General features: G+C 38.9%; 1 protein-coding gene across 1 annotated transcript; it reads right to left on the reverse strand.

The window, feature by feature from the left end:
• Positions 1–200: 200 nt before the first annotated feature.
• LOC110466122 (histidine triad nucleotide-binding protein 3-like) lies at positions 201–16,274 on the reverse strand. Its single transcript, XM_021522452.1, has 5 exons — positions 16,144–16,274; positions 13,098–13,215; positions 12,553–12,619; positions 12,137–12,263; positions 201–933 (listed from the first exon to the last, which is right to left on the reverse strand). Exons 1-5 carry the CDS (start codon positions 16,222–16,224, stop codon positions 886–888), a joined length of 441 nt encoding a protein of 146 aa, XP_021378127.1. The 5' UTR covers positions 16,225–16,274; the 3' UTR covers positions 201–885.
• Positions 16,275–16,333: the final 59 nt, after the last annotated feature.

A 16,333-nucleotide genomic window follows, 5' to 3' on the forward strand; every position in this document is an offset into this window, starting at 1 on the left:
GAATGAATTAAGCTCTCATTGTTATTTACGTTTGATTTCTGATTCTTGTGTCGGGTGCGGGATGGGTGTATTGTGTCATACTCGTGCAGACTCGTCGACATCAGAAAAGGACACCAGGTGAACAGACACCAATTCAAAAGAATAGAGAATACTGTTAAAATCTTTGGAAACAATATTGCATGAATCAGCAGAAAATTAAAAAGAACCAATAAATGTTTTAATAACGTGTCATGACAAAACTACAATGTCTGCTTTGAACCATCACTCAAATCGAGTCTTTTGTTAACTCCAACATTAAAACAAGTATCATTCAATAAAAATGTCTTACGTTACAAATACTTTCTCCTCACTCACTCAAACCCTTACCTACCCGTCTGTGTGCCTACACACAACAAAGTATATAACCCTTTCACAGATTAAACATTAACCGATAATAATGAACTTCCAGAAAAGTGTCTAAATTAAAAGCTTTCTAAATTTGGAACTCCCAAGAGGCCAATCCTTCCAGACTTCCAGGTGGCGTGAAAGACGTGGGTACGTGTTATGTCAACGATAAGTGTATAAGAAGGTTTTATGTATACATATATATTTTGATATCACATTCGAACACTAGGGGGCTATAGTGAGGTACTTTCCCTAATTTCCATGCGCCTCATACACACCCATCGTCAATGAAAGTGTCCATTTCGTCAATGCATCCGCCGTTGTAAAACGCACTCTTGATTTTGTCCTTATTCACGGTCACTAAAACGATTGCAAGCACCGATGTCATTATGAGCAATGTAGACTATTTAATGACATAAGGTGTATCGATATTTCGACAGCACCCCCGCAAATGGTATCAAAATTCTCCAAATGGCCTCTCGTCTGCATACATGACTGCTTCTAAGACTTCAAGTTCATCGCTTTCAATCTGTTTATGAGCCACTCCGCCTGCAATAAAAATAAAACCATTTCTACAAGACGACACATAGCTATCAGTAAATAAAGAATAAGTGTGTAAGTAATGACATGGGAATAGTAAACCTTTGGTAGCACTAAAAGGATGGTATTTCTAGAACGTCTAAATACTTATGTGTTTATTTCTCTATTTATTTTAAAATACAAAATTAGAAGAAGAAAATCAATACACTGTTTTGTTTAAATGTGGGGCCATGATGGTCAAACCTTTTGTATACAGTTTTCAGATGACCTTAGTTGTTGCAAAGACTTAAAACTCTTACCTAATTAGCTGTGGAGGCTAAAATGGCCATGCCATATTAATTAAACAGAGATACATATCAGGATCATCAGGTGTAAACCACAACCCACTAAATAGGTAACACACATCAGGTTCATCTGATGTAAACCAAAACCCACTTAATCAGTACCACACTTCAGGATCATCTGGTGTAAACTACAACCCACCAAATCAGTACCACACATCAGGATCGTCTGGCGTAAACTACAACCCACTTAATCAGTAACACACATCAGGATCGTCTGCTGTAAACCACAACCCACTTAATCAGTACCACACATCAGGATCATCTGGTGTAAACCACAACCCACTAAATCAGTAACACACATCAGGATCATCTGGTGTAAACTACAACCCACTTAATCAGTACCACACATCAGGATCGTCTGGTGTAAACTACAACCCACTAAATCAGTAACACACATCAGGATCGTCAGGTGTAAACCACAACCAACCAAATCAGTAACACACATTAGGATCGTCAGGGGTAAACCACAACCAACTAAAACAGTACCACATACATGTACCAGGATCATCTGGTGTAGACTACAACCCACCAAATCAGTCCCACACATCAGGATCATATGGTGTAAACCACACCCAACTTAATCAGTACCAAATACATGTATCAGGATCATCTGGTGCAAACCACAACCAACTTAATCAGTCCTACATACATGTATCAGGATCATCTGGTGTAGACTACAACCCACCAAATCAGTTCCACACATCAGGATCGTCCGGTGTAAACCACAACCCACCACAACCCACTTAATCTGTCCCACACATCAGGATCATCTGGCGGAAACCACAACCCACCAAAGTACCACATACATGTACCAGGATCATCTGGTGTAAACTACAACCCCCTAACTCAGTAACCCACCTCAGGATCGTCAGGTGTAAACCCCAACCCACTTAATCAGTATCACACATTAGGATCGTCAGGTGTAAAACACAACCCACCAAATCAGTCCCACACATCAGGATCATATGGTGTAAACCACAACCCTCCAAATCAGTCCCACACATCAGGATCGTTAGGTGTAAACCACAACCAACCAAATCAGTAACACACATTAGGATCGTCTGGTGTAACCCACAACCCACTTAATCAGTATCACACATTAGGATCGTCTGGTGTAATCTACAACCCACTAAATCAGTAACACACATCAGGAGCGTCTGGTGTAAACCACAAACCACCACATCAGTACCACACATCAGGCCCGTCTGGTGTAAACCACAAACCACCACATCAGTACCACACATCAGGGACGTCGGGTGTAAACCAGAACCCACTTAATCAGTACCCCATATCAGGATCGTCTGGTGGAAACCACAACCAACTTAATCAGTATCAGGATCGTCAGGTGGAAACCACAACCCACTTAATAAGTAACACACATCAGGAGCGTCTGGTGTAAACCACAACCCACCACAACCCACTTAATCAGTCCCACATATCAGGATCGTCAGGTGTAACCCACAACCCACCAAATCTGTAACAAACATCAGGATCGTCTGATGTAAACACCACAACCCACCAAATAAGTACCACACATCAGGAACGTCTGGTGTAAACCACAACCAACCAAATCAGTAACACACATTAGGATCGTCTGGTGTAAAGCACAACCCACCAAATCAGTTCCACACATCAGGATCGTTAGGTGTAAACCACAACCCAACCACAACCCACTTAATAAGTAACACACATCAGGATCGTCTGCTGTAAACCACAACCCACCTAATCAGTACCACATATCAGGATCGTCTGGTGCAAACCACAACCAACTTAATCAGTTCCACACATCAGGATCGTCCGGTGTAAACCACAACCCTCCAAATCAGTCCCACACATCAGGATCATATGGTGTAAACCACACCCCCCCAAATCAGTACCTCACATCAGGATCGTCAGGGGTAAACCACAACCCACTAAATCAGCAACACACATCAGGATCGCCTGGTGTAAACCACAACTTAATCAGTACCACATACCTGTATCAGGATCATCTGGGGTAAACCACGACCCACCAAATCAGTACCACACTAAACCACAACCCACTTAATAAGTAACACACATCAGGAGCGTCTGGTGTAAACCACAAACCACCACATCAGTACCACACATCAGGATCATATGGTGTAAACCACACCCAACTTAATCAGTACCACACTTCAGGATCATCTGGTGTAAACTACAACCCCCTAACTCAGTAACCCACCTCAGGATCGTCAGGTGTAACCCACAACCCACCAAATCTGTAACAAACATCAGGATCGTCTGATGTAAACACCACAACCCACCAAATCAACATGTATCAGGATCATCTGGTGCAAACCACAACCAACTTAAGCAGTACCACACATCAGGGACGTCGGGTGTAAACCAGAACCCACTTAATCAGTATCACACATTAGGATCGTCAGGGGTAAACCAAAACCAACTTGATCAGTACCACACATCAGGGACGTCGGGTGTAAACCAGAACCCACTTAATCAGTACTAAATACATGTATCAGGATCATCTGGTGCAAACCACAACCAACTTAATCAGTTCCACACATCAGGATCGTCTGGTGGAAACCACAACCAACTTAATCAGTTCCACACATCAGGATCGTCGGGTGTAAACCACAACCAACTCCATCAGTACCACACATCAGGATCGTCAGGTGTAAACCACAACCCACTAAATCAGTACCACACATGAGGATCGTCAGGTGTAAACCACAACCAACTTGATCAGTACCACACATCAGGATCGCCTGGTGTAAACCACAACCAACTTAATCAGTACCACATACATGTATCAGGATCATCTGGTGTAAGCCACAACCCACCAAATCAGTACCACACATCAGGATGGTCTGGTGTAAACCACAACCAACATAATCAGTACCACATACATGTATCAGGATCATCTGGTGTAAACCACAACCCACTATATCAGTAACACACATCAGGATCGTCAGGTGTAAACCACAACCCACCAAATCAGTACCACACATCAGGATGGTCTGGTGTAAACCACAACCCACTTAATCAGTAACACACATCAGGATCGTCTGCTGTAAACCACAACCCACTAAATCAGTAACACACATCAGGATCGTCTGGTGTAAACCACAACCCACCAAATCAGTAACACACATCAGGATCGTCAGTTGTAAACCACAACCCACCAAATCAGTAACAAACATCAGGATCGTCTGATGTAAACTACAACCCACTAAATCAGTAACACACATCAGGATCGTCTGGTGTAAACCACAAACCACCAAATCAGTAACACACATCAGGATCGTCTGGTGTAAACCACAAACCACCAAATCAGTAACACACATCAGGATCGTCTGGTGTAAACCACAACCCACTTAATCAGTAGCAAACATCAGGATCATCGGATGTAAACAACAACCCACTTATTCAGTAACACATATCAGAATCATCACAGGAAAACAAAACAACGCTGGTGTAAACCACAACCCACCAAATCAGTACCACACATCAGGATCGTCTGGTGTAAACCACAACCCACTTAATCAGTAGCAAACATCAGGATCATCGGATGTAAACCACAACCCACTTATTCAGTAACACATATCAGAATCATCACAGGAAAACAAAACAACGACCCGCCACATTCACAGTTATGCATCCCTGACCTTGGTATAAACGTGTTGTATTTCTGAATTATTACTAATCATTCTTATTAGGATTTTTCTGCCATCAGTTGATGTATCTACAACGAATGCTAGATAAGTAGACATGAGCGAACCCTATCGGTACGCACTGACAGAGTCATATGATAAACTGGAGTTATATTGGTTCTGACAATGTAAAGGGCACACTTTTAAAATCACGAGTAATCCCCTTACATGACATACAATTCGTCCTGTTCGTTTTTAGAATTAAACTAGAAATTCGTTTTTATTTTTGAAATAATATAGTTGATAATGGCACACACCATTAAACAAGTGATCCAGAGGGCCTGTATCGCTCACCTGGATATTGAAGCAATCATGGCAAATGTTTTTCAATGAAAGTAGTATGGCAAATAAGAATCTATGGGTAGGGCCATTTCCCTGGGCCAATTCTTGCAGCATATGTTTATCGAACTATTCATGCTCTGCAATTGTATTTATCTTATAAAAGGGTGTGGGGTTGTTTCCATGTTACGATCCAAGACTAAGGCTCTTAAGATTTGGCCAGACCCCAACTATTATACCATGACTGTATTCAGCTCTGCATGTCCAGCAATTGCTTGTATATGACTAACGAGTGGGGATTTCAACAGTTTCAAAGTTATGACCAAGGTACAAGTACCTAGGGGTGTAGCCTGGCCCAAGGTCAGTTCTGATATCATTGGCGTGTCTGTCACTTTGTGCCTAGCAATTATATATATTGTTATAGGCTTTGGATTCTAATCATTTCCAAGTTAAAAACCCTTCTTGGCCCCATCTCTCAACCTGCCGGGGGTTGGCCCTTCAACTGGTATAGCCATCAGTTCAAGAGAAGAAATAACTTCAAGCAGTATTGCCAAAGTGCTCTTTTTTGCCCCGCTCCACAGCTAACTGGGGGTCAGCACCTCCGTTTGTACAATTTTGAAACCCCTCTCCTGATAATGCTTCTTACCAATAACTTAGTTCCAGAGAAGTCGCTTGAATCAATATGACCAAATCCTGCCTCGCAGCCCACCAGGAGGGTCAGCCCTTCTATTCGTACATTTTAAATCCCCATCACCTAAGGATGCTTGCAGCCAAATAGAGCTGATATCTATTTCTGAGTTTCAGAAGGAAATTTAAAGCAATATGGCCAACAACAACACCAGCAATGTATTTATATAAATGTATGACTAAAACTTGGTGTGGTTTCATTTAGTTTCGCATTGATCCAAAAGGCAGTCAAGCCTTGTGATCCATGTGGTGAAACAACCATATTTCTCGATCATTCTGGACCGAAAAGTACACGGCAGAACACCAGTACCTGTTCAAATGACCAATATAATGCGATATACTTAAAATAGTTGGTATGAAAACATCGTTTAAATAAAAAAAAACACGTTATTGTAATATTCATGACTGTGCTGATTTCAGAGAGATGAGGATACAAACATACAGTGTATACGATTCCAAACACAAAGAGTGTTGATGAAACTCGTCACAATTCACAACACTTTCATAATGGTAATGTGAAGAATTGATAAAATCACCGATCGGAGCGAAGGCAAATCGCCAAACATCGATATGATGATACACATCAAGGTGCTAAGTTATAGATCTAGACTCCCTGTATAATTACATAAACTGTGTTGTGGTCAGTGCGTGGGCATGAGTTATGTCTTTTGTCCACACCCTTGTCGCGAGATACTGTGCGGGACAGCGTCGACGATCACGAGCGCCACACAATCTTACTCCACATCAAATATAGACTACATAGACTCGCGTTTAAAAGTGTACCGCTACTTCGTTTTTTCCTCGTATATTGGTAATTAGCTCTACAAACAGGTTCGTCACATATAGAAAATAGTATTGATTGTTGCTTTATTTTTCACCTAAAATACATTGACGTAGACAAAGTCTTGTTTAGGTCAATTAATAAACGTCCCTGCTTCGCCCAAATCGATTAGTGACCATAATGGTCAGTTTTGCACGCGTAATGGACTGTTTTATCAGCCAACAATCCGCGAGATGATTGTAAGACCCATATCATAAAGAGAAAGTAACTCTACGTCAGAGTTTAATCAACGAGTTGTACATTTGCTAATGTTGGTATAAAATCATGACATTTATCATGGAAAAAGTGCTGAATTACAATAATCATTTTGTTTAGAAATGTTAAAAAAAATCAATTTTGTCCAAAGATGTCATAACGGAAAATTGCTTACGGAACTGTACACATCAAATTATCCCGATATATTATTCCGGCAATGTCAGCACTTTTGTTCACTCATCTGCGCGGTAAAGGCGAGCTTGTCTGTGTAGGATTGGGCATTCCTGTCTAACGAATGTTGATCATATACAATATGTAGTATACGAGCTTTGAACCCTTTCAACGATGAATCCCTGTAATTCAGAATTTGAGAAATCTTCCTCGTGACAAGGAATCCAAGTACTACTATACAGGTGTTTGGTGTACAAAGTAAGTTAATATAAGACATTTCGAAGGTTTACGTTTTGTTAATCAGGAAATTTTAAATATCTGCCAGGGAAACAACCGGCTAAAAGATGATCTGTGAGGGAAATAGTCGGTGAAAGTGTTAAGAGTCATTAACATATTTTACAAAAGCCCTTTTATACACTGAAATATTCCCTGGGTCAATATGAACTAGATCCCTGAAGGGCGAATATTAGACTGGGCGGCATTTCCCTGTGTAGAGGATACTCACAGTTTTGATAAATAAAGCAGCTTTTGCTGGAAAGATTCAATTTCTCAGTCCTTCCATTTCGGACGACAGTACTTACCATTATACATCTGCTATTTGTCGCTATGTAAATTAGTAAGACGATAGATTCCTTCCTTTGAAATTAAAAGCTCTGCATCGCCGCATGACTCCGTAGCACAAGTTATCGAAATGAAATCGTAGCTGACAGTAAAAATGGAGATAATATGAGATGGACGAGTCTGAGAAAGTTTACCACGGACACAGTCTGGGAACAACACTCGAAGAGGGAATCGTTCAGAGTTAAAGGAAGTTTTTTCTCCTGTTTCAACCAAGAATGGAAGCGGGGATCTAAACAACAGACGTTTGTGCTTAATGATGTATATAAACAAATATGTAATTGTTCAATGCACTTTAGTCCAGAATATCTGCCCCGAAGTGGTGAAATCCGTGACAGGTGTTACATTGGATGACGTCGATGTACAACACTAAGTGATTACATCACAGACAGGCATAGTAAACCATTAGATGTCGGTTATCACGGATTTTGTTAGGTCTAATTCCGTGAAAATATGACATATATAGAATGCTTAAACTGTGTAATAACACCTACGGATTAGTTGTAGATATATCATATCTTGTGAATTCACCAAGAACATTACAATGATATCACAAATTAATAGCAATTGCAAATTACGTGGTGTTTTGCTTTATTTATTCATTATTTGGTAAAAAATCATAAAATGTGCTTATTGAACGTAATTTGGTTGAGTGTACGACGAAAAAAACCCGTTCGCATTACAACTGAATATATTGTTCATGGTGCAGCTAATTTCATAAAATCAAATAAAATAGGAACGAGATTAAATATGTCAAAATTGTTATCAAATGTGCTTTTTTCAATGTAGAAAATGCATAGTGGAGTACGGGACCCGATATCGGTTTTAATAATTTATTTCCAAGCAATGAAATTGAAGCTCTGCCAGGTATGGATCCCTGTGGCCCGCCTTGTTGTCTTCCCACCGGAGGGGATTGCAATTGGTCGCCATTTGACTCATTTGATGTTGTATACTCTTTCATTCATGTTTACATTAGCGTCTTACACACCGACTGTTGTACCAATCCGTCTTTAAATAGACGTCCACTTACAAATTTTGGAATTGCAGATCCATTTAACAGTACGAGATATGCTCCGGACAAAGTGACGCACGGAGGGACAGACGTATACATATAATCCCATCCAGTCAGTAGTACTGATGGGACTATAATAATGATTTTCAGAATTTGATAAGTCTCGACATTACAAAATATCCTATTTTACTGCCTAGGAAGTAAACACTGAAAACAAACTATTTACAAACGAAAACTATTTGTTTGAGATATTCGTATAATTATGTTCTCAGTAAAAACTTCACGAAACGCAGCATAATTCTTTGTATACACACGCAAGAGTAAGATGGTCACTTGCTCCAAACATGATATAGGTTTAAGTTAATCCAGAACAGTACCATAGACAGAGTGCAATTCGAACATCAGCTCAATGGATTATGGAGACGACTGCTGTTTCATTGCATTTATAATTCTAATATAATATATTAAAAAAAACCGCTAAAAAAGTTCGTCATTTGAGTATATAAAATGCTGAAATGACGAACATTTTTGTGAATTTGTTTGTACGACATTATGATCTATACCGACAGAAGGCATAACAGTGTATAACAAGTCTATTATCAATGACCAAAGTATATGGTCGTGAACGGCTTCCTGTTTTTCGGCGGGGGTGGTGTACGACGTCAGCTCCTATGTGGAATAGTCTCATGTAAAAAAAAAAACGAAACTCGGAGATTGCTAGGTCGGTGGAGTTAATTCGACCCCTTAATAACACGAAACAACGAACGAAATGTCATATATATGGATCATAAATACAGCACAGAAGCGACTAGAGGGAGATAACCCTACTTGAAATGCCCACACATTTTGTGGATATTTTTTCAAACTGAAAAGGTCTCTGTACCACTGTACCATCGATATTATATTTAACTATATATATATGGTTGAATGTGTCTATGTTGGGTTGTGTGTCACATACCACGACAAAACATTTACTGAAATGCCGTAAAAATACAACCAGACCAGGTTATACCACCACCATGTGATCAACCTAAACATTGTCGTTATAAAGGGAGGCTGTCCTATGTTATATTCTTACTTAAACAGGTGTGCTCGGTACCATTTAAATAAGAATTAGAAAATTATCCATGTATATTGTTCAGAAAGTTTTACGATTTTAATTTATTTTCCAAATCAAGAATTGTCTACGAAAACACAAATTTGTATCTGCTGACGAGTTACTCCTTTAGAAACGATCATCGTTCGCCTACCGCGTGTAAGTTGTCAGATGTTTTTATTCATTCTCTACAGCTATACATGTAATATCAATATACAGCATTTAATATAGTGCCCTATCTAGCTTGCATAAGCCACTCTAAAGCGCTTTACAGTACATAGATATGTAATTAATACAATTAGTACATATACATTAATCAATACAATTTTGAGGAATTCGCAGGAGCTGCCTTATCAGGCGATAACTACTAGTCCTATGCCACCTGGCTAATATCTCCCTATGTGTGAATACCTGCGTGTGTGCTGGAGATGTAATGTGTGTTCTGTTTATAGTAGGACCGTGTTTCCAACGGCATAATTTATAGTGCCACCTCACTTGAATGCTACTGCACAGATACCGCAGCATCCACCCCAGTACGTATGAATGTATGATCCTAATACCCACAGGAAACAATGGCAGGAAACAGCGTATTCAATATAGTGTTTCTTAAAAAGTATTAATAAAGTCATTAAAGAGAAGTTTACAAAGTAATAAGTCGACGCTTCATGATTAAACCACGTGATTAAACATGTGATTTGTTTTCTCATGAAGGGGAGTGTGTGTGTGTGTGTGTGTGTGTGTGTGTTGTGGTGGTTAACTGCCTTGTAACAAACGTATGATAAATTATTCAATGTAAATAGACTGATCTACCACATTCCGTATGGACACTCCCACACAGACACTCCCACGTCTGTAGGAATAACGCCACTCACCCTAACATACATATCAGGATATAAAACACCATTATATATCAATTCAAATAATTTGCTGTATAAATCAATCAGAATCTTCCAGAAACATCAGTTTTATTGTATAAAAGGATGAATGACCCCACGGTTGTCTAACTCAGTCTACATACTAGTGTAGGCACGTCTCTGTAGAACTGTTAAGTACACATCAAGCACAGATTACGTCTATAGAGATCAGTTACCTATCATTAACAACATATATACACACACACATGTCAATCATTTCAACCTATAGATGTATTTACTCATCATAAACTATATAGAAACCATCCGTCTACCACACTATAAAGACCACCTGTCTATCACCATAAACCATACTTAGTCCACATGTTCATTTTACAAACTTGATATCACCTGTCTATATTTACCACCTATGTACAGAAATACCTGGCTTTAGTTACTAACTCCATGTACATAATTATATACTGAAATACCTGTCAATCCTTATAACCTCTCTCTATATGTATACACATGTAGAAACACCTGTCTTTTGTTGTAACCAATATATCAGACCACCTGTCTATCGTTACATTATAAATATATATAGCATTTGTCCGTCCTAAAAAGTCTACATTAAACCCATATTCATGAAACCGTTCTCATGCTCAAGCATGGATTTTGTGCTCAAACTAATTATCTTGTTACTCACTTAAACATGTCAAACGATTTAAACACTGAAAACAGTATTTGGCTTGAAGTATTCTGATTTCCCCCTCAAATCATTGACAAAATAAAATTTTATTGATAATTTATAAACAAAACAAAAATAAAGGCTTAAGCACAAACTTCATGTTTGAGTATGAGAACGGTTTCGTGAATACGGGCAAGATGTTTGTCACTGCTTGTTTGTTTGGAGTTTAACAGCAGCTAAGGTCATACTGAGATGGTTTGTAAGACAATGTCGAAAACAAGCAATAGGTAAGTGATCACAGATAAAGAACTCCGCTGTTGCAATAGCGCGGCGGATCAATTTTCGTTTCATAAATGACCGCCAACACCAACCCAGACATAGAAGAAAACCTTAACTCAGTAGGGAACTACATTAATCGACTCTTGAAATTTCACTCGCAGGCCTATTATTTCCGGAAAATTCTTCCCCAAGAAACTTACTTGTAGCTGCAGATTATATAAAAATATATATAAAAACGGACGATCTGAAAGATTAATGTTTTTATTCTATATTTTCCTTCGCAAGGACTTATTTATTTATTATCTACTTTATATATATATATATATATATATTATAAAAGCAGAAAAATGATCCTTACGGACGAAGAAGTATTATAAAAAGAAAAAGTCTCAACAACAAGTCTTTAGTACTTTCATCTCTTCTAGGAGATTCTTCACATACATATATATATATACTTACGGTAACAAACCATAACGTATTTGGCCTAAAAACACATCGTGCTATAAATCCCATTTCTGATGTTGGACTTATCACGTGTAAGTGGAGGTGGTTCACGCTGGTGAAAGGTGGCCAGTGGAAACCGAATCTGCAACCATCAAATACAGTAAACGTCTTCCATGTCTTTGCATGTTTGACAGGCTAACGAATGATGGTCCCGAAAAAGGTCAACCACTTTACCGGAAAATTGATCTCTTTTAAGGAATGCGTTCTCTTTAAGGAATGCTTTATGCCATTTCACTACAAGTTCAAATTTCCAAAAAAAGTATATCAACACACTTGAAGAATGTTATAATTGGAACCTTGAAATAAGTTATTAATATGACAAATTAAACTACTAAATTTGTGTATAATAAATACAGTTAATAGAAATATACCTGGCTTTATTAATATCTCCGTTTTGTTGTTTCAGGAAGTCATTACCAGCTTCTACCAGTCTTTCCACTGAAAGAAACACATATCTTGTTACCGATTTATGATGTAAAGACGGACTGTTACAAGGGAAGTAACTCTTGCTAAACAAATGGAAGAGTTATTTTCACTATATACCGCCAGGTATATTTTTGGCAATAACTTGGGTTATTAGATATTTCTTACTTGTGGCTCCTATTAAACGAACTAAATACGAAAGAAAATGCAATGAAATACTTATTGAAGTCTATCACAGAGATATGTTTATAGTAGGAATTGCAATCATAATTGTAAATAGTTCGTGATTATTTTTAGGAAATTGTCATTTAGATTCACATGCACGATTTATCGATTTCAGCTTTGCAGTGGAGGTATTCTTACGCAAACAACATCCGGAAAAGTTCAAACGGACTGTATAATATCCAGAAGCATAATAAATTCATCGATTACCAATAACGATAAAACTTCGTCGGCTTGTTGTTTATATAAGATATATTTCTTCGTTGCTTACCCAACGGCAGATGACTGTAGTTCAGACTCCTGGGATCCTTTATGTGGTGTTTTGGGACAATGAGGTAGTGGTGGCGAGTAGCTGGTTTGATATCTTTGAATATAACGAGCTCTTCATTCTGAAAGATAACCATCGTTTTCAAGCACATACTGTACATCTTACATATATGAAGATTTGTATAATTATAATTATATCTACCGATTTTCTATATTTTATGAGAAACTCAAATAAACAAAATGTATTTAACTATAATTGTTCGGCATAGTTAATGTTATATCTAAAGTACTGTAAATAAACATTTTATTTTACTCAATGTTCTGGGTGTCACTTGAACTTTTGGTAAGAGTTTTATTGACTGATCATTTATTTCCTATCCTTTCCACATAGCATCACCATGCTTTATGTTGCATCCCGTCCATCTACTCCACACTAGTACTGTTGTCATTCGGTAGTTTTTGGGACACATGTATTGAAACATGGCGTGCACTCTGGTGCTGTTGGATTGGCTTACAATATGATAACATAGCAAGCCCATCTTAAGCGTTCAGGTCTACAGCAAATTCCAAGCAAATGGAAAATGCTGTCTAACATTTCTTTATTGTACGCTGAACAGATAGCAAGCATATGCACGATGTGTTTGAATAATCAATTTCATCAATTATTGATTATTCATCAAGACGGTTCTTAACTACATTCCAAACGACTGTCGACAGGTAAGGGAGTCGTTCTCTACAGTCACAATCTAGTTCTCTATAGCCACAATAAGGTCTATCCTGGATCATGGGATTATCTGGCTAACGTTCTGAACGTACAAAACCGTCGAACATTTCGAGGATGAACAAGGATGTGTTTCGTGATAGATTTTGTGTAAGATAGTCCAGTGAACAAAAAGGTACCCAACACATTCAAACCTGCAAATATATTCACGGCGTCAATAGCTGGGGAATAGGTATTGTGTTCAGTGCAGGCCACCCGGACTCTTTTATATACATATAGGTGTTACTTACCTCATCTGATAGGGATTTAGGGGATGTTACCGGATGAGAAGGCGTCAACTTCAGACACAATTGTGGTTTTATTGATACATGTATTACTGGACTTATACAACAACTATAAGACTGACCACAACAGCAGTTGACAAACTGTTGATGGTTTAACAAATAGTGACTTCCAGGTCACTTTGTTTTCTATTCTATAGAAACAACAAAAAATGATATCTCTTTGCGACTTGGACGTTGCAATCCTGTGCCTAAATATGGGTTGACATGCCTGTATCTATGTGAGTATTCTCTATATTTTACCACAGAATGTTATCTAAGTCCGTGATTTTACTACTGGATTTGCTATGAAATACGTCTGAGATTAGAAACAATTATGTATGTAGACAGTTACAGTACAAGGATAAGTGTTGAGTTGCATGTCTCAGTGAAGTAGGTGTACTCACGGACTTAGATAGCTAATTCCGCGGTATACTGGGATACTCATTTAAAACATCAGCTAAATCCGTGGTATACTGTGATACTCATTTAAACATCAGCTAATTCCGTGGTATACTGTGATACTCATTTAAACATCAGCTAAATCCGCGGTATACTGGGATACTCATTTAAACATCAGTCTTATAGTCTGTATACAAGTGATTAAATCTAGGATTAATGATCGAAAAAAGACAACATAATTTAAAAAAAAATCATACACATAATCTGTATGGTTTTTTTCAAGACACAACTAAAATTGTAACCCTATCATCTATATATAAGGCAACTGGGTCGATATCTTTCGTATACAATTTTCTAATGAGCGGTTTTCCTCAATTATTGTGGTAAATTGATTTACGGTCACTACATGGAGTAAATCGGATGTTTATAACCCTGGTAAAATACTAGCCGCTTCCTACCGACTCGGCTAGGGAGACTCTCATTAGCTCATTCAGTAGAGCGCAAGACTAGTAGCCAGAGGTCCCGGGTTCGACTCTAAGTGGATATGTTTGAAAATTAATGACATCTGCTACACTGGCGCCCATGTATGTAACAGAGGTCATTATTTTACAAAGCTTCCGCCAGGAGTCAAACAAGGGACCTCTGGTTTACTTAGCTTACGCTCTTCTGTATGAGCTATTGAAAGAGAAGTTCTCCTTTGCAGAGTCAGTAGGAAGCGGCAAGTATTTTACCAGGCTGACATACTCCCCCAGCAAAGAACTCGTCCCGAGTTTTCCAGGGCTCATAGCGATTCGTGTGAAAGTATCGCTGAGTGTATTTGTCAATATTACCCGGGCCCCTACTGTGGGCGCCAATGTAACAAAGGTCGTTGTTTTTTGCAATGCCTCCGCTAGGATTTGAACCCGGGATCTCCGCTTTACTAGTCTGACGCTCTACCATCGAATGAGCTAAGGAGAAATTCTCCCTAACCGAGTCAGTAGGGAGTGGCTGGCATTTTATCGGGGTGACAGTTTTTGTCTGCTTTACCTCTTGAAAACACCACTGCGGCCAGTACCTAGTGCACGCGGGTCGTTGGTAGCTGGTGGTCGTAGGCAGATGAAGGTGGGGAGTCAGATTAAATTTTCAAGGGGAAAGGGACTGACGTTGTATCTTAGAAGATCATTGTAGGCTACATGTAGGAACAGTTGCTAAGTAATAAAGGGACACATTGCTCACGTAACTCGTCATCAAATATGGAAAGGAACGATTGGGTGTGTGTTTGGGTGCGTGGTGTTGGAGGAGGAATTGGATGGAGGTTGGGGAGGGGTGTCACGTGCACGTACATGACCATGTGGTGTAACGCAAAGGAACTGGGAGGACTAGCGCCCAGGGAGGGATAGGAGTGGTAGGGTATGTAAGTTAGGGTACAGCAGCGCTATTATTATTAGTTGCATGTTCCGTTGGCTGGGGAAGGGAAGTAGGCCTAGATGAACTGATAATTGTCAGTCTGTGAGAGGACAGTCAAGTCGAATTCAGTGCTATTGCAAGCGGTTTTCCGACAGGAATTCAACATTGTCAGTAGGATCATTTAAGTTACATTGCTATGTGAACACAACTCGTGTACGTACCTCGTATAAAATATCGGTTGCCTTGTCTTGTCCTCCTGCTATCTTACAAAATATACATTTACTGTCAGAGGAATCAGTCATTTTCAGCTTAACCTTGATCGTAGGAAAACCCTAGTAATGATCGGTCGAAATTAAATACATTACTGTAATGAATAAGTCAAGAGAATAGCGAATACACAAGAGGAATAAC

This window comes from Mizuhopecten yessoensis, unplaced genomic scaffold, assembly GCF_002113885.1.
Source record: "Mizuhopecten yessoensis strain PY_sf001 unplaced genomic scaffold, ASM211388v2 scaffold11117, whole genome shotgun sequence".
Classification (NCBI taxonomy): domain Eukaryota; kingdom Metazoa; phylum Mollusca; class Bivalvia; order Pectinida; family Pectinidae; genus Mizuhopecten; species Mizuhopecten yessoensis.